The 18,770-nt window shown below is 36.9% G+C and overlaps 1 protein-coding gene across 5 annotated transcripts in view; it reads right to left on the bottom strand.

Annotated features, from left to right (window-relative positions):
* The window catches only part of LOC143020634 (protogenin B-like), an 862,265-nt gene that overhangs the window by 24,737 nt on the left and 818,758 nt on the right, over positions 1-18,770 (bottom strand). The window contains exon 21 of one of the 5 annotated variants that reach the window (XM_076177130.1): positions 12,242-12,938. The exons of the other annotated variants lie outside the window; for them this stretch is intronic. Coding sequence (XP_076033245.1) covers positions 12,738-12,938 — 201 coding nt within the window. The 3' untranslated portion in view covers positions 12,242-12,737. Of the gene's footprint in view, positions 1-12,241; positions 12,939-18,770 lie in introns of those variants that run through there. 5 annotated transcript variants of the gene reach the window in all.

Raw genomic sequence — 18,770 nt, 5'->3', positions numbered from 1 at the left:
TCAGGAGGAAAATAGTTGAGTCCACCTTAACTGAAGAACATCCCAATTTCAAGAACCCCAAAGGACAATGGTCTCCGGATATCATTTCATAGTTAGCAGTGAGTCATTTGGTCAGTAGTTATCACCCTCCTGACTCACCATTGAACCCACATTTGACCCCACAACTTTTCTTTGGGTGAGGTCAACTGGTCCATCATGTAAGCTGTCCATGTTCCTCTTACATTCCCCTCCTTATGTCAAAGGAGTATATGTTCTACCATTTCTACTATCTTGTAATTTCCTGAAGAGGGCTAACCTGATAGCCAAAACATAAAAGTCAAATGTTCCCCTAAGTTTTCTTTTACTCCAACTGTGGATTCTTTGTGTGTTGATATATATATATATATATATATATATATATATTATATATATATATATATATACATATATATACATGCATATATAAACACACACACACACACAATATATATATATATACATATATATATACATATATATATATATATATATATATATATATATATATATATATATATATATATATATATATATATAAACCCCAATGTCAGAGAAAGTAAACAGTTGAAAAATAGATTTAACTGTATATTTCAACCACTCTCTGTGGTCCTCTTCAGCAGATAGTTACATCGTGTATAAATAAGAGTTATATAGTCGATACAAAGGGATACAGAGGGAATATGAGAAGGCAGCTCAAGTAACTGCTTTGGTAACGATTGTAAATGGCCTAAAAGACAATTGTTACCAAAGTGGTACCTTGTCAAAGGCTTTTTATAAGTCCAAGAAAGCACAATCAGCCCATCTGTCCCTTTCCTGTATTACATCTATTAGTCTTGAATAAAAACAGATTAAATTTGTGGTACATGATCTTCCCTGTCTGAACCCGAATTGTCTTGGGTTTATTATATTATTTTCTTCCAGGTGTTTTCCCCATCCATTCTTGATAATTTTCTCACAAATTTTGGCTACAGATGTGGTGGGAGTGAACACGAGGGGACGTCCTAGGATGAGGTGGATGGATGGGATGAAGGGGGCTTTGGGGAAGAGGGGAATGTCTGTTGAGGAAGGATGGGAGAGGACAGAAGACAGGGGTGAATGGAGAATGGTTGTATATGGATGATGTTGTGATGCATGAGGTGGAATGGGTGGGGGGATGGGGGGTGAGGTAGTATGTGTGAGCAAAATTTGACGCAGCCCGAAGGGATTTCTCCCCGTCTTCTCCTTTTATGCATGGGGGGATGGAGAGGGGAGGGATCACCGATTTAATGAAGCGGCCTTGCTGTGGATGTGCTGTGTCTTGCGACACGTGCTTCTGACCCAGGGCAGTGGACAGGGTGCAGGGATGACCCGTCATCGGGGAGGTGCTAAGATAAGAGGGAGAGTGGAGAGGTGTGGAGTGTATTCAGGTATGGAATGGGTGGGAATGATTTTATGCCTTTCCTTTTTGGCTACCTCCCTTGTAAGGGGGAAAAAGGCCTTGGTATATGTATGTATGCTTGTTAGTGAGACCTGTCTGTAATTAGTTGGTTCTTCCTTGTTTCCTCCTTTATATATTGGTATAATGTTGGCATTTTTCCAGTCTTTTTGTATTTTTCCTTCTTTAAGTGAGCAAATTATTGTTATATATTTTGTCCATTAGTTCTTTTCTACATTCTTTTAGTATCCAGTTTGCAATTCCATCTGGGCCATGCAATTTCCTAACATCAAGGTTTGTCAATTGATCCATTATTTCTTTTTTGTGTTATTATCATTTCCCTCATGGGGGAGATTGCACTTCGCTTCCTTTGTCCCAATGACCTTCTCTCTAGTGAAAACCAACTTGAAATGATTATTCATGACTTCAGCCACTTCTAGATCTTGTGTGTATTCTGTAATTCTTTGGCATAGTTTCACCATTTTCTGTTTATTTTTAAGTTTACCATACACACATCTATAGCATTGGGTTGCTCTTTGCACTTTTCTATGTCATTTTCAGTTCTTTTTTTCCTCCTCTTTGCACTTTTACATATTCATTTCTATAGTTTATATATATTTGCCATTTTCCTTTTTTTTTTTTTTTTTTATCTTTTCTCCATCTTTTCCAAGCTTTGTCTCTTCTATCTTTTGCCTCACTGCATCTTCTGTTGAAAAAGCATTTAATGTATACCCTCCCTTGTTTCTGTCTTGGTACATACCTTTTCACTTCTTCATTATAGATATCCATCAAGATCTCCCATTTCTCTTCCACTTTTGTCTCTTCCATGTAGAATTTTTCCCAATTTGCATTTTGAAATAATTTCTTAAATTTCCCAAAGTCTGTTTTGTTGTAAATCAATCTTCCTTTTCTGTATTTTTTATTTCTCTCCATATATATATACATTTCTTTTAGTTCAATCTCTATAAGTTTACTTCTGCATCTGGTGTTTTCATTGACCCATTGTGTCATTCTATATTCCACGGTCACGTCCAGTAACACATTAGCCCAGAGTTCCTCTCCACCCTTCACTATCATCTCTTCCCAACAAATTTCTTTGCAGTTAAAATCCCCCATAATCACCAGGTTACCTCCACCCTTTAGTATCTCATTTAATGAATGCCTTGTATCTTCTAACACTTTTGAATGCTTGATCCCTTTCCAAGAGCCCATTTTGGGGGGCACATAAATCACCACAAACTTTCTACTTTTCATGTCCCTGTCTTCGACTTTTACCATGATCATTTCTACATTGTTCTTACCCTTAGTAATCTTTGTAACATTCAAGATTTTCTTGGCCAAGAACATGATTCCTCCCTGTTTCTCATTTCTGTTTTTAATCCAATAATTGTATAACCTGTGTCCAACATTATTGGGTGGTATTGGACCCCTGAACTTCATCTCCACAATTCCTATTTTATCTGGTTTTTCACCTACCAGGTAATCATTTGGTTCATTCAATCCTGAAATTAATCTGTCAATGTTAGTATATGCCACTTTTATTTTATTTTTCTTTCTCCATTTTTTCTTTTCACCCATTCTGATGTACCATTTTCTCAGCCTCATGTCAATTACACTCCAATATACATGTGTGTGTATATATAAATATATATATATAATTATATAATTATATAACTATATATATATATATATATATATATATATATATATATATATATATATATATAAAGTACTGTACTTTCTATACATTTCAGAGTGATATAAAAGCTCTCATAATTATGGTCTACAGAATAAAATTTTACTTTTAAAAATCAAAGGTACTATAGGCAGTACTACAATAATATGGTTGTGTTACATTACTGTTATAGTATTTATTGTATTATGAGTTAACTTCATATGTTTAGGTTGGGAAACTGTCCAAGTGTTTTATTCATCTTTGGTTTGATCTTTGTATGTTTAGACAGTTTAGGCAGTATGTGTTACATTACCCGCCAGGATATGGTTCAAAAGGGAGTTGAATGGTTGGTTTAGAGGAATGTAGTCCCAGGGTGCTGATGTGGTAGATGGTATATAAATATTTAAGATCATGTAGTTTTGTTAATCTGTGATTGGACTGTGATTATTTCCAGCAAACCAAAATAATCATTTTGCTTTGCTGGAAATGGATATGCTACTGTGTATTAATGTTGTATTTACCTAGTTGTATCTAGTTGCATTATATGAGAAGAGAGCTATGCTCGTAGTGACCTGTCTTTGTATCTCTCAGCATCTAGTTTGTTCTTAAATTCTTAAATAGTTTTTGCACGCACTGTAGCCTCATCAAATTTGTTTCAGATATCTACCATTCTGTGTGGGAAACTATTCTTTTTCAAATCTCTTCTATAACTCTCCTTCTTGAGTTTCTTTTCATGTGCTCATTTTTCTCTTATCCCTCTTTAATAAAGCTTCTCTGTTGAGGATTTCCGTCTCTTTCATAATTCTGTAAATGGTCAGTAGGTCTCCTCTTTCTCTTCTTTGTTCCAGGGTTGGTAGTTCTGGTTTGGACTATCTTTGTATGTCAATTTAGAGAATGATGGTGGCATCTTTGTTGTTGCTCTTTGGATTCTTTCCAATTTCTTTATATTTTTTATACTGGATACATAGTGTTGCAGCATACTCCAATCTTGGTCTTATCAGTGTGACTAATATCTTCTTTACCATTTCCTCATCCAAGTAGTCAAAGGCCACTTTCATTGATCTTAGTAAACAGAAGGTTTCTCTATTTTGTTGATATGCTTGTCTGGTGACATGTCTTTGCTGATAATTACTCCTAGGTCCCTTTCTGAGCTAACATTTTTTACTTCCTTTGTACCAGTTTCATATTGCCCTAACATTCTATTTTGACTTTTCCAAACTCCATTATACTACATTTCTTGATATCTAAGTTCACTTCACACTTTTGACTCCATTCCAAGACTTTATCCAGGTTTTTCTGTAGTGATTCACAGTCTTCCTCTGTACTTACTTTCTTTAGTAGTTTTGCATCATCTGCAAAGAAGTTCATGTAGCATTCTACACCTTTATCCATGTCATTTATATATATGGCAAACATTATTGGAGCCAATAAGAACTTTGTGGAACTCCACTTATCATTTCTTCCAAGGTTGAGTTTTTGTTTCCAAATACTACCCTCATTTTCCTGCTCAAGAAATCTCCTATTTCAATAACTTTCCTTGTACACCACCTATTATTCTTTTCTTAGCTTTTTGTGTGGTACTTTATATAAAGCTTTTTGTAGATATAGGAAAGCAAAATCAGCCCATCTGTCCCTTTCTTGCATTATTTCTATTAGCCTCAAGTAAAAGCAAATAAAGTTAGTGGCACATGATCTTCTGTGTCTAAAGCCAAATTGTTTTGAATTCAGTATATCATTTTCTTCCAGATGTTTAATCCATCTACTTTTGATAATTTTTTATTTTTTACATATTTTTGTTATTGTGCTTGTAAGGGAAACAAGTCTATAGTTAGTAGGATTTTCCTTGTTCTCCTCCCACACTTTATATACTGTATTAGAGCAATATTTGCATTTTTCCTATCTTGTGGTACCTTTCCTTCTTTGAGTAATCAATCATCTTATATATTTTCTCTGTTAGTTCATCTAAGCATTCTTTTAATATCTAATTTGGAATTCCATCTGGACAGTGTGATTTTCTGATGTCAAAGTTTATTATTTGGTCCTTTATTTCCATCTGTGTCACAGTTATTTCTTTCATGGGGGCGGGGGGGGGGGATCTTCCTGTCCTTCATCTCAATTTTGTGTACTTTCAATTGTGAACACAGATTTAAAATGTTTGTTCATAATTTCAGCCATTTCTACATCTACATACTCAACATTCCCTTGACACAGTTTCACTACTTATCTTTTAGTTTACCATTCACATACCTGTAGACTAGTTTTGGTTGGTCCTTGCATTTTTCTATTATGTCTTGTTCATAGTTTCTCTTTTCCTCCCTGCATATTTTTACATATCCATTTCCTAGTTTGATATATATTTGCCACTTACTAATTTTTTTTCCATCCTTTCCAAGCTTTGTCTCTTCTATCTTTAGCCTTACTACATTTTTTGTTGTACCAGCACTTAATGTACACCCTTTCTTGCTTCTGTTTTGGTACATATTTGTCTATTGCCTTTTTATAATTTACTTTTAATGTGTTCCATTTCTCTTCCATCTTTGTTTCCTCATTTAAGAAGTTTTCCCAATTTACATTTTGAAAGAATTTTCAGTTTCTCAAAATCTATTTTATTGTACATTAGTCTTCTTTTTCCATGTTTCTCATTTCTTCTCAAATCTATTTGTTCTTTTAGTTCAAACTCTAGTAGTATGTGGTCATTTCCCAATTGGTGTCTTGTATTCCATTTTATCCACAATTTCAGGCTCTGACGTAAATATCAAATCTAGTCTCCATGTTTCTATATCTGGTATTTTCCTTTACTCATTGAATCATTGTGTATTCAATGGTCATATCCAGTAGTATATTTCCCCAAAAGTCTTCTCCACCTTTCACTGTCATTTCTTCCCAACATATTTTGAGTTAAAGTCACCCATAATTACTATGTTTTCTCCTTTCAGTAATTCATTTAATGTATTCTTTGTGTATTCCTACATTTTGGAATGATCACTGTCCAAGACTGTTTTGGGGGGCAACTATATTAATACAAAATTTCTACTTTTCATGTCACTGTTTTCAACTTTTATCATAGTCAATTCCACATTATTTTTTCCTTCTATTGTCTTTGTCACATATAAGCCTTTCTTTGTCAAAAACATGACTCCTCCACCCTGTTTCTTTCTATTTTTCATCCAATAGTTGTATAAACTTTGTCCCACAGTATTAGGTGGTAGTGGATCTTTTAATTTCATCTCCACATTCCCCATTATGTCTGGTTTCTCTACTGCCATGCCATTGTATACATTATTTCTATTTCTTTCTCCTCCTTTTTATTATGTTTCCCTTTTTATATACCGTTTTATCACTCAGGTCTAGTACTCAAAATAATCTTCATTTTTCATTCTTTTGTTTTCACCTTTGACCATATTTAATTCCTTTTTTAGATAATTAAGCTCCCTGTCAGTCTCGGCATTAGCTCTTTTTAGTTGGTTTACCTCTCAGTACATTGCCCTGTATTCGGCTTTTGATTCTGCAATCTCCCGATTTCTTAGGACATTTTTATACCTTGATTCACTTTCCAATTCTAAACCTCTACCTAGTATTCCACTTTCTCTTATAAACTCTGAAAATACATTATCAAACATTTGAGTAGATGTCAGGGTATCAATCATACAAGATTACTCAGGTATGACCCCCAACAGTGATTCCACTCTGCTTACATCCAATCTTCTCTTTGTTGGTTCACTTTTTCGTCTTTCTCCTTCATCATTCTCCATTTTGTGTATTTAACAATAATATTGAATTTACTCTATTTCATCATTTCAGTCACTCGATAAACACAGCTCTTTCCTGAATATAAATACAAGCTAGGTGTTTCCTTCAAATTTATCGAAAAAACGTCGTATATCAGAGCTCATTTCTAGTTGTCCATTCCTGCTTGTGGTTTGCACTCAAGTGTAAGTCTACCTCTGTGTTGTGTGTTGTCTTCCCTAACTGTTATATATTCAGTGAATATGGGTAGTATTGGGTGTGGTGTTTTGTTTCCTGTAGTAGTGGTATGTGTATGTTGTGTTTCAGTAGGAACTTTAGTAGTTCTATGTATATGATACCAATTATGTTTATAGTATGTTTAAAGTGTGTTTTTGTGGTGGAATATTTTTGTGTATGTGACATGTGGTGCCTACAGCTCTAATTCTATGTACTGCTTTGTGTTTGCAAGTGTGGTGCATGTTACATAGGCCCATGTGTAGCATGCAATACATCCTGATGAATATGTGTGAGTAATTTATCAATTTTGAGCATGTGGGACATTGTATGGACCTGGGTTGGTTTCTATGTCTAGCTAAATGGTGTGGGAGAGTAGGTCCTCTAGTATTGACTTATGTGAAAAACAGAAATAGCAGAGGGGTAAATAGGTTGGTGGGAAGTAACAGATAGAACTGAAAGAATTTCTGGGCCAAATCAGACCAGGTATCATCCCCTTAGGGCCACACCTTCTTGTGGAGGTGAAGGTATAATGTATTTGCAGCCATGAGGGATCTGAGTCTTCTCCATTAAATTCTCCAATTTTCAATCAGCAGTGCTCCAACTTGCTGGCACATCAGGTAGCACTATAAGCAGGGATTTTTAATGTGTTCCAAGAAGTGGTCACCAAGTACTTTAAGCGAAGTTTGTGATCTGTAGTGACGAAAAGGTTTCCACACCCAAGGGTGAAGTAGTCTTGTGAAACACCTGAACTACAGTCAAGCACTCACCCTCAACTGATGTGTAGTTGGGTTTGGCAGCAGTTGGATTAAGCCCTTCAATGAACACCATTTGGAATCCCAATGAACAGCAGTTCTGTGAGACAAGGGAGATGTCACACTGGTTTTGATGAAGAATAAATCCTATCCTATTGCAAGGCCAATCCATGGAAAGACATGCTCATTTGTGAACATCAAACATGTGGACATGAAGGTGAATGGATTGTAATATATCTGCTTTAGAATGATTGAAAATTTTTGAAAACCCATGAAGTCTGGGTCATCAAAATACACCTAGAGCAAACATTTGTTCTCAGGATGGAAGATGTTGATGCTCAAAACAGTTCTATGGCATCACAAATACTTCCAATGGTGTAAAATGGCAGATGAATGGGCAGTTGAGGTGCAGGTCAACATTTTGGCCAACCACAAACAGCATAAGTATCAAGAGAGTGAAGGATGGCAAAGACCTGAGACTGTAGCCTGGTGTGCATTTCCACAGGCACTGTGGATAGGGACATGGCATGCCCCCATGCTTAACTGTGGTGTAGTGCGTAGTGTCATGTTCAGAGGTCTAAACCATGCCATAAACATGAGCAGGTCATAGATGAGTGTGATTCCATGCAAGTCTCACCTGGTACAGATGGAGTAGTGCAGACATGCTACATCATGTGTGCAATGTTTGAAGCAATATCATGTTTGTCAGTCAGCTATAGCTCTGAGCAAGATTCCATGTGTGCCATGCTGGAGGTTGATAAATATGTGCCAATAGTGGGGAATGCCTTCAGAATTATCTTCATTTACTAACAGGCACTCCAACTCAGGCAGAGATGATCTGAGTTGTCTGCCTACATGTTGTACAGCTGTTTGGCAATCCTGGTGTTCTTGTCATCTGTGGCATTGAAGGAGAGGAATAACCTCAAAGATGATAAAGAGGTGATGAATGAACCCCTCAATGCTGCTCCCAAACTGGAAAAATTCCCAATTTATGAGGCCAAGGGAGCACACTTGAGAAAAGCTGCAGGCTATTGTGCAAGTGCCAGTTAGGTTAATTTGTCTACTAAGAATCCCATAAACAGTGAAGGCCTCTAGGAAAATGGCAACAAACACTTTGAGGGAGGTTTGGACTGAGAAGCTGCCCATCCATATAGGTCACAATACTCATAGTGATGTATATATTGCAGTGACATTTTGAGAAGAATGCTGAGAAAATTGGTCCTGACACTCAATGATTCTTCATTTTTTTTTTTTTTTAATAACATTTCTCTAAATGTATTTAGGCTGCTAACCAGCACTTACTGGTCTGCTGTTATGACCATTTTAAACACACCACCCACATGGTTACTTATTAACATTGTCTTTCTGAGCAATTGAGCATTTCTGATGTTGATATGCTGATATCTATAACTGCATAAGTGAGTAGATGGTTCATCTTCAATAGTGACTGCAGCATGTGAATGCCTTCCTTAATGGCTACAAACTTCATAGCATCTTCAAGACTCTTCTCAAACTGACATCAAGAACTAGTGCTGAATTTCTGGGTCACTGATGACAATACATAGCTGGTCTTGATTTCTTCAGCATATAAAATTATAACTTTACAATTATTTCCACAAGTAATCTTAAAATCATAGGCTTCTGGCTAGCTTCATGGTCTTGCAAGAAAGTGGTGTACACGTTCTCAAGGTTGTCACATTTCCCTCATCAAGATGTATGACAATGCTATTGACCTCTTTTACAGCAAGTTGATATATATGATTCAAAATGGACTGCTTATCTCTGGTAAATGTATCAGAACAAAGGATCCTATGCATGCTAAATATCAGCAACCCATTTGTAGCAAGTCCACTTGCTGAAGAAGTAATTCCAGCATTCATAGGAAATGTCTTTGGTAGGTCTTCTGAGTAATTCACTGCAGGAGCCTGAAGAGGTGAGTGTAGCTTACAAGACAGCCTGAACAGCAGTAGATATGATATTCTGAAATATCTCTGGCTTCATGACAATGTCTCCTTCAGGATTAATAGGCAAGTCTAAAAATGCAATCACAATGTCTCGAGTTGCCTTGAGTTTCACCGATTGGAAATCCATAGTTACACAGTGGCTGACAACAGTTTTTGGACCTTCCCACTGATCTCTCCATGAAGAAACCTAGGACTAGTCTGTGTTGTGTTTATGAGGAAAAAAAAATTCTGTCATCAGCCAAAAGTAGGTGGAGGGGCATTGCTAGCTGTCAGTTCTCCACATGTGAAAAGGGAAAAGCAGTTTCAGTTCATACAGAAAGACTGTGAGCCTGGTCTGGAGACCAAATGTTGCCCCTTAAGGGCTACATACAGATGAAAGTGAAGGGAATGAATGTATTTTAGAAATGACTACCAGTGAGATCCAGCAGGACCACCACAAGCAGGTACCTATCATTGGTCCCTTTTGTCTCAAATAATATACATTAAGATTTTTCTTTACTGTACTTGCACAGTGGCTGCATGTTAACTTGCAGTCAATATTCTGAGGACTATTTCTGGGTGCTTCTAAGGAGCAGAACCATACATGACTCATCTATGTTAAAGCTATCTTACTTGTTTAGGGTTGAAATTTTTGTACTACAGTTGTCACAACTTACCATTGTTCCCATGAACCTGTCCTTTACCACTTCTATGACTCTAAATTTTCTTGATCCCCATATGGTGGGGGGTAAAGAATTCTGCCACCATGTTTCTCAGGCACGTCATAAAGGGCAATTCACTGGGACAGTGATACAACTAGGGTTTGTGCACTTTATGTTCCTCCTACAAAAAGTCAAGTTATGAGAGGGACTGGGAGGACATCAAACTGATACCTAGTAATTGGGTCATTAAATGTGTGTGGGGAAGATACTGGAGGTTTGTTTGTGACATGGAAGATGTGTGTTAACATTAAGTGAAACCAAGTAGAAAGGGAAAAGTGAGTCTGAGTTTGGAAGCACAGTGGGAAGGGCGTTGAGAGTGATGAATAGGCATGAAAGAGAAGGAATAACTCTGCAGCTCACAGATGAGATAGAACAGTGTGTGGAATGGAGGGAAGTGTCTTTAGGAATAATGTGGGTGAAGAAGTTGTATTTGTATTTACCTAGTTGTATCTTACAGGAAGGGGAGCTATGCTCATGGTGTCCTGCCTTTGTATCTCGCAGTGTCTAGTTTGCTCTTAAATTTGTGTATGGTTTTTGCACACACTATTGTGATGAAAGATGTATTTACCTAGTTCTATTTTAGGGGAAGGGGAGCTATGCTCATGGTGTCCCACCTTTGTATCTCAGTGTCTAGTTTGCTCTTAAATTCGTGTATGGTTTTTGCACATACTATTGTTTCACCCAGTTTGTTACAAGTGTCCACCACTCTGTGTGGAAAACTCTTTTTCTTCAGAACTCTGAAGTGTGAGGCAGGGCTGTGGAGTCAGAGTCGAAGTCGGAGTTATGGAGTCGGAGTCGGAAACAATTACAGTGTCACTGGAGTCGGAGTCGGTAAAAATATACCGACTCCGACTCCAGTTAAATTTAGACTTTATAAGGCCTTCGTTTAGTCTGTAGAGTTATGCAGTGCACACTCCTTATAAGTAGATTATATAAAAAAAACATAATCTTATAAAATGTAATAAATCTCATCATCTTATCTTTGTGGTCATTCCATTAAACCCCAAAAACATCTTTGTGCAACGCTGGCTTTCAAATTTATACATAGACCGATAAACATCCACATCCAAAGTATTACTTGAATAAATTAAACACCTCAATTTTACACCTTCTGCTGACACACAGTCACGGGAGCTGTAATATTCCTGTCAAGTTCCATATCCATTGTTTCCATCACTCCATCAGTTTGGTGGTTTCTCCCACTGCTGTGTTGCCAAACAGTAGGATAATTATGATTTCAACTGTAGACTAACACAATAATACTAAATCTCCTTTCCCCTTCTTTTTTCCCCTCTATATTTTTTAACAATGAATTATTGAAAAAGGATATTTAAAGTTGAAAAAAAAAAGTTTCATGTTTCAAACATGTTCAGCTGTATCTTGTTTTGTACTTGTATCAATAAGATCGGTTCCAGAACCAGAGTAATGTCCATTGCAATAATCGCATAGCAGTACCAGTATGTAGTTAAACCAAGAGGTACTTGTGTCAGTAATTTCAGTATATTAAGACAAAAGGTATGAAAACATATGAAGGATAATGATACCCAAAAAGTATGAATGATACATATACCTTTCAGCATCATACATGTTCAGCTGTAACACTTGACCTTGTACCGTTCTTGTATCAATAAGGTTTATTTCCTCTATATTTACTGTTTCCTTTCAAGAAATTTGCCTAAACTTCTTTTATAAAGTATTTTAATTTTTTTGTATTTGCAAAACTATATATGTAAAAAAAATCTTCCATTATATATATTTTTTATAATTAGGTTTGTATATCCTTTACAAAGGTTATATTTCAACCTTTGTTATAAAGTACAATATTTTTGTTTTTGAAATGTACTTATCACTTATTTGCAAAGATATTATGCCAAATGTCTTACATTATAGAATCTTTTTTTTTTACTGAATTTTCTTCAATATCCTTTCAAAAATTGTCTCTACTTCACTTATAAAGTATTAATGAAGAGGTCAAACATAGGAAAGCCACACTATAACATATATATTTATTCTTTGATATAAACCAGTTATAATGATATAAGTCTACTCAAGATTGGAGCGTATGTGTGTTGTATAGGCTTTATAAAATATGTAGGCCATAATCAGTTAATTACATGATGAGGAGTCAGAGTCGGAGTTGGTGGTGCCAAAAATAGAGGAGTCGGAGTCAGAGGTTTTGTGTTCAGACTCCACAGCCCTGGTGTGAGGGACAGGTATTGGAGGAACAATGCTCCAGGAACAGAAAGATTTTCATGGTCCCGGTCGGAGAATGTGATCAGGAAGAATGGGTTCAGCAGCAACACTGGCATCACAGAGGACCTCAACAAATCTTCGTCCATCAGGGACATCTACAAGGTGTTCATGACGGACAAACTTGTTCCCCACATTGTTGAGGAAACTAACCGGTATGTAGAGTTGATATGACCAACATTGTTCATGTGTTTTCTTATACTGAAACAGAAAAGGTGAGCACAGTATTTACATGAGCTATTTCCATGCTCTTATTTGTTTATAGGTATCCCGAGGCATCCCCCACAAGGCATGGTTGCAGGTGGTAGCCAGTCACAAGTGTGGAGATGCACATATATCTACCCTTGCAACTTATGATGGGTCTCAACCCAAAACCCAAGCTACAGGATCACTGGTAGTTGGACCCTATAAGTCCCAGTCAAGATTTGAACAAATCTTGACCAACATTCATTTTGCAAATAATGAAGACTGAAATGAACAGGATATGCTGTGGAAGCTGAGGCTGTTCATAGACCTCCTTGGCCACAGGTTTTCATCGATGTATATGCCTGACCAGCACATTTCCATCGATGAAAGCCTGTAGAAGTGCATGGACTGCCTCAGCTTCCGAACATACAATCCTAGTAAACATACTCATTTTGGGATCAAAGTATGTATACAATACATAAATTGTAAATGTATGCTTTCAGCATATGACTGTACTGTTTGAATAAAACATGAATCATTACTATTCTATAGGCGTACAAGCTCTCAGAGAGCAGGCCCACTAGCGGATACACCATTGCCTTCAAGATTTATACAGGGAAGGATAAAAGTGACCTCCCCTCTTTGCAGAAGGCAGTGGTAGACCTCATGGAGGCTGGGGGGTACTCTGACAAGGGATATATTGTGTATGTGGACAATTGGTATACATCTCCTTCCTTGTTCCCCTACCTGCAAGCCTGGAGGACTAGAGCCATCAGAACTGAAAGGACAAACCAGCAGTTCATGCCTACGAACCTCAGGGTGAAGAAGAGAGGGGGCATAGACCACCAGTGCACTGCCACAGGGATGTTGTGCTTGCAATGTAAAGACAAAAGGATGGTCACCATGCTAAGCACAATCCACACATCCAGCATGGTTGATGTGGAGAGCCATGGTAGGGTGCTCCAGAAGCCCCAGTGTGTTGCAGACTACACTAGGTATATGAAGGGTGATCTTAACGAACAGCTGGCCAGGTTGTACCTTTCTATCAGGCAATGGAAATGGTACAGAAAACTATTTTTTTTTTCTGTATGACATGGCAACAGCTAATTGTCATACCATATATAACAAACTGGGCCACAATGTGTATGAATACCACTTCCATCGGACCCTGGCAGATGACATACTCAATGAGTTTGTCAGGCTTCTGGAGCCCTACAACAAGCAAGGCCACCCATCTCCCAAGCCCTTTCCCTTGAGACTGCTTGGGAAGACTTCCCATGCAGTCACAAAGATAGAGGGGGTCAAATAACGCAGGTGTATTTTTGTTATGGGACAGTAAGAGGAAGATGACCCGCACTATGTGTAGGGTGTGCATGAGGCCACTTTGCAAGTATGGTTGCTTTCAGAACTACCACGAGGTAAAGAAAATACAGTATAAGTGTTTATTAGGTCATCTTTCTCATCTCTATCCTGGGTCAGAAGCAATGCAGCAAGACACAGTACCCCCTATTCCCTGTGGTTGTGGCTGTGATAGGTTAGAAGCAATTCAGCAAGACAGCAATATTTTCTATGGTACCTGTGATGGTTCAGAAGCAATGCAGTAAGAACCAGCAAATTCCAATCAGGTCTTTCCTCTCCCAATCTGGGTTAGAAGCAATGTAGCAAGACATAGCACACCGCATTTTCATTTTGTGTGTTTTTGTATATATATATTGTATATATATTTATATATTTTCTATATATAATGGTGTTGGATACGGTCAGAAACAAAGTAGCAAGACACAGCACACCTTTTTCTCATTGTGTTTTTATTTAAGTGTGTGTATTTACCTAGTTGTATTTACCTAGTTGTATTTTACGGGAAGGGGAGCTATGCTCGTGGGGTCCCGTCTTCATATCTCATTTTATCTAAACTATTTTAAAATTCATGTATTGTTTTTGCACACACCACTTTCTCATCTAACTTGTTCCAACTGTCTATTACTCTGTGAGGAAAGCTGTTCTTTTTCAAATCTCTTCTATAGCTGTCTTTTTTTATTTTCTTTCCGTGTCCTCTTGTATTTCTGTCATCCCATTTTATCAGCTTCTCTCTATCAGTAATTTCCATGCCTTTCATGATTCTGTAAATAGTTATCAAATCTCCTCTCTCTCTTCTTTTCTCTAGTGTCTGTAGTTCAAGTTTTTGTAGTCTCTCTTCATATGATAGTTTTGAGAGTGTAGGTGCCAGTTTTGTAATTGCTCTTTGTATTCTTTCAAGATTTTTTATACATTTTTTTGTACTTGGTGACCATATCGTTGCTGCATATTCCAATCTTGGTCTTATCAGGGTGATTAGGATTTTCTTCACCATTTCTTCATCCAGGTATGTAAATGCAACTTTGATTGTTCTTATCAAATTATAAGTTTCTCCAAAAATCTTATTTATATGTTTCTCAGGTGACATATTATTCATAACAATGACTCCCAGGTCCTTCTCATTTTCTACTTTTTTTATTCCTTCCTCTCCCAAATTATACGATCCTGTTACTCTGCTTTTGCTTTTTCCAAATTCCATTATACTACACTTTTTTGTATTGAACTCCATCTCCCACTTCCTACTCCATTCCTGTACTTTATATAGATCTCTCTGTAGTGATTCACAATCTTCTTCTGTTTTCACTCTTTTTAGTAGTTTTGCATCATCTGCAAAGAAGCTCATATAGCTTTCAATTCCTTCATCCATATCATTAATATATATAACAAACATTATTGGGGCCTGCGGAACACCGCTTATTACTTCATCCCATTCTGAGTGCTGGTCTCTTATCACTACTCTCATTCTTCTTTCTTGCAAAAAGTCTTCCATCCAATTTAGTAGTTTTCCTTGTATTCCTCCTTCAGTTTCTAATTTCTTAAGCAACTTCTTATGTGGTACTTTGTCAAATGCTTTCTTTAGGTCTAGAAATGCACAGTCCGCCCATCCATCTCTTTCTTGTATTATATCTATTAGCCTTGAATAGAAACATATTAAATTGGTGACGCATGATCGTCCTTGTCTGAATCCAAATTGCCTTGGATTTAACACTTTGTTTTTTTCTAAATATTTTACCCATCTACTTTTGATAATTCTTTCACAAATTTTTGCTATTGTACTTGTTAGAGAGACTGGTCTATAGTTTGTAGGTTCTTCTCTATTTCCTCCTTTATATATAGGTACTATATTTGCTTTTTTCCAATCTTCTGGAACTTTTCCTTCTTTCAAGGAACTGTTTAGTATGCTATGTATTTTGTCTGCCAGTTCATTCCTGCATTCTTTCAAAATCCAGTTTGCTATATCATCTGGTCCATGCGATTTTCTGACATCAAGATTACTCAAGTGTGTCAATATTTCATTCTTTGTTACTTCTATTTCTTTCATAGGGGGGACTTTCTCTTTCCATTCAATCTCTTCAGGTTGTATGTTCTCCCTTGTAAACACTGATTTAAAATGTTTGTTCATAATTTCCGACATTTTCATTTCCTCAGTCTATTCGGCTCCCTCCTGTCTTAATTTCTCCAAGTCTTGTTTGTTTTTCAGTTTATTGTTTACATATCTGTAGAATAGTTTTGGTTGATCTTTACACTTTTCTATGACATCTTTTTCATATTTTCTCTTTTCCTCTCTGCACGTTTGTACATATTCATTTCTATAACAGGTATATATTTTCCATTTTTCAGGTCTGTCTTTTTTCCATCTGGTCCAGGCTTTGTCTCTTTTGTCTTTTAACTCCCTACAACTTTTGTTGTACCAGTATTTTACATATTCTTTTTCTTGTTTTTGTCTTGGGACATACTTTTCCACTCCTTTTTTGTAATTTTTTTTCAAAATATTCCATTTCTCTTCCACTGTTGTTTCTTCTTTGTATATTTCTTCCCAGTGTATACATATATGCATATGTACTGTGTGTAGAATGTCCAGCAATACATGTATCTTTATTTTCGTGTATTTTCTCTCTTTTATACAGTACATTAAAGCTTTATTTACTGTTTTGATAGTACAGAAAGCCCTTAAATAATGCGGTGGTTAGGTTCCTGAAATTACCGTGTATGACCAAATCCGCATATGCTGACATTCCATATTAAATACCAGGGTATTTTTTTTAGTTTCAACCATGGGTGCAATATAGCAATAGAAAATTAATTATTAATTTTGTAAATTAAAATGTATCAACGTAATATGCAATTTTGTGGGCAGAAATGAAAATAAAAAATACCTTGCTACAAGCAAATATGCTAATGAACAAAGTCGGTAGCATAGGATCGGGACACCATCTTATTGTCTGTCAATTGACGGCCTAGGTACTTCCAATAGTATCTCACCAGATACATTTTCTTGAAGGAATGTTATGGAGCAGAGATACATGCATTCCTTCAAGCTGCAAGAATTTTGTATACCCCGCAAGCTGAGAGAGTGGTTGTTGTTGTCGTTCCCTAGACTGTCTGTCCGAGCAGTCCCATCTCCCCAAGGAATGCTACAGCCAAAACTGGGTTTTCCCACAAATCCTTTATAGAGTGTATGTTGTGTTGTTTGTGTGCATGATTGTGTATAATGCAGTCTTCCATTATGTGTTGTATGGTATGGGGTGAAGTGTTACATCCTGGGCAGCTGTTCACAATGCGGTCATCTAGCCTCTTCTGGTAGCTTAGAAGTGCTGGGTGGTGGCCACACCGCAGTCTGGCCAGGTGGACTCTGTCCTTTCGTGGGAGAGAGGATTCAGAAGGGTGGATATCAGGGGGTCTGGCATGCAGCAGTGTGTTGTCTTTCAGTGTGTTAATGGAGCGGTGTGTGATATGATTATGAATATGTTTCCGGAGGCTGATATTTGGTGGTTGTGGAGGAAGAGATGAGAGTATATGTGCGTAATACAGGTCTTTGGGTGTTGTTTTAATGTTTCTTGGTGTGTGTGGGTGTTCTGCTATGTAGTGTAGCGGGTGTGATGTGCTTGTGGTGGCTGCGGCAAGTGTTTGTGTGCCTCTCATGTCGAGGTGGTCCTTGACTTTGAGGACTTTTGTTTCATGGTGTAAATGGTCTGTTGGTGTTGTATTTGAGAGAGTGGTTGAAAAGCCCGCCAACGTCTCTCCCGACGACGACAACAAGGACAAGCCGGATGACATTTAATTTGCAGGTAATGATTTATTAAACACAGGTTAGGTTAGTTTAGTTTAGGTTAGACGAATTTATCATCCTTTAATTTCTTCAATGTCGGCATCTATCATAACAAACATGGCGTACCATTCGTCCGACACGACTTCGTTACTTACGAAATCTGTTTGAGCACCTTTTTTTCAGCTCACAAAATTGCATATTACATTGATACATTATAATTTACAAAATTAATAATTAATTTTCTATTGCTATATTGCGCCCATGGTTGAAGCTAAAAATTTACCAATACTGGTATATACTGTACCCCAGGTAGTTTTTACAGCTTGCAGGATGGTAATGTAGACCTAAGCTTCAGAACACTTTACATCACAGCTAGTATCCACCGTACAAGTTCATTTATAACATCATACAAATTTGTCTCAGCCAACTTATCGTACACATCGTAACTTCAGGGAGATTTACATTAAACGAATATTGGTCTGTCATAAAATGATAAAGCCCGTCGTTACCCCGCGTTGTCTTTAACCGAGTAGATCATTAAACGAGGAGTGGTTGTGTATATATATATATATATATATATATATATATATATACACATATATATATACATATGTATATACACACATATAGATATATATATATATTATATATATATATATATATATACACACACAATAATATATATATATATACAGGTAAACGTCGACTTACGATGGCATTAG

This window comes from Oratosquilla oratoria, chromosome 40 (assembly GCF_046742065.1).
Source record: "Oratosquilla oratoria isolate Oo_2021 chromosome 40, ASM4674206v1, whole genome shotgun sequence".
NCBI classification, from domain to species: Eukaryota; Metazoa; Arthropoda; class Malacostraca; order Stomatopoda; family Squillidae; genus Oratosquilla; species Oratosquilla oratoria.
This window is presented reverse-complemented; position numbering and strand designations above follow the sequence as displayed.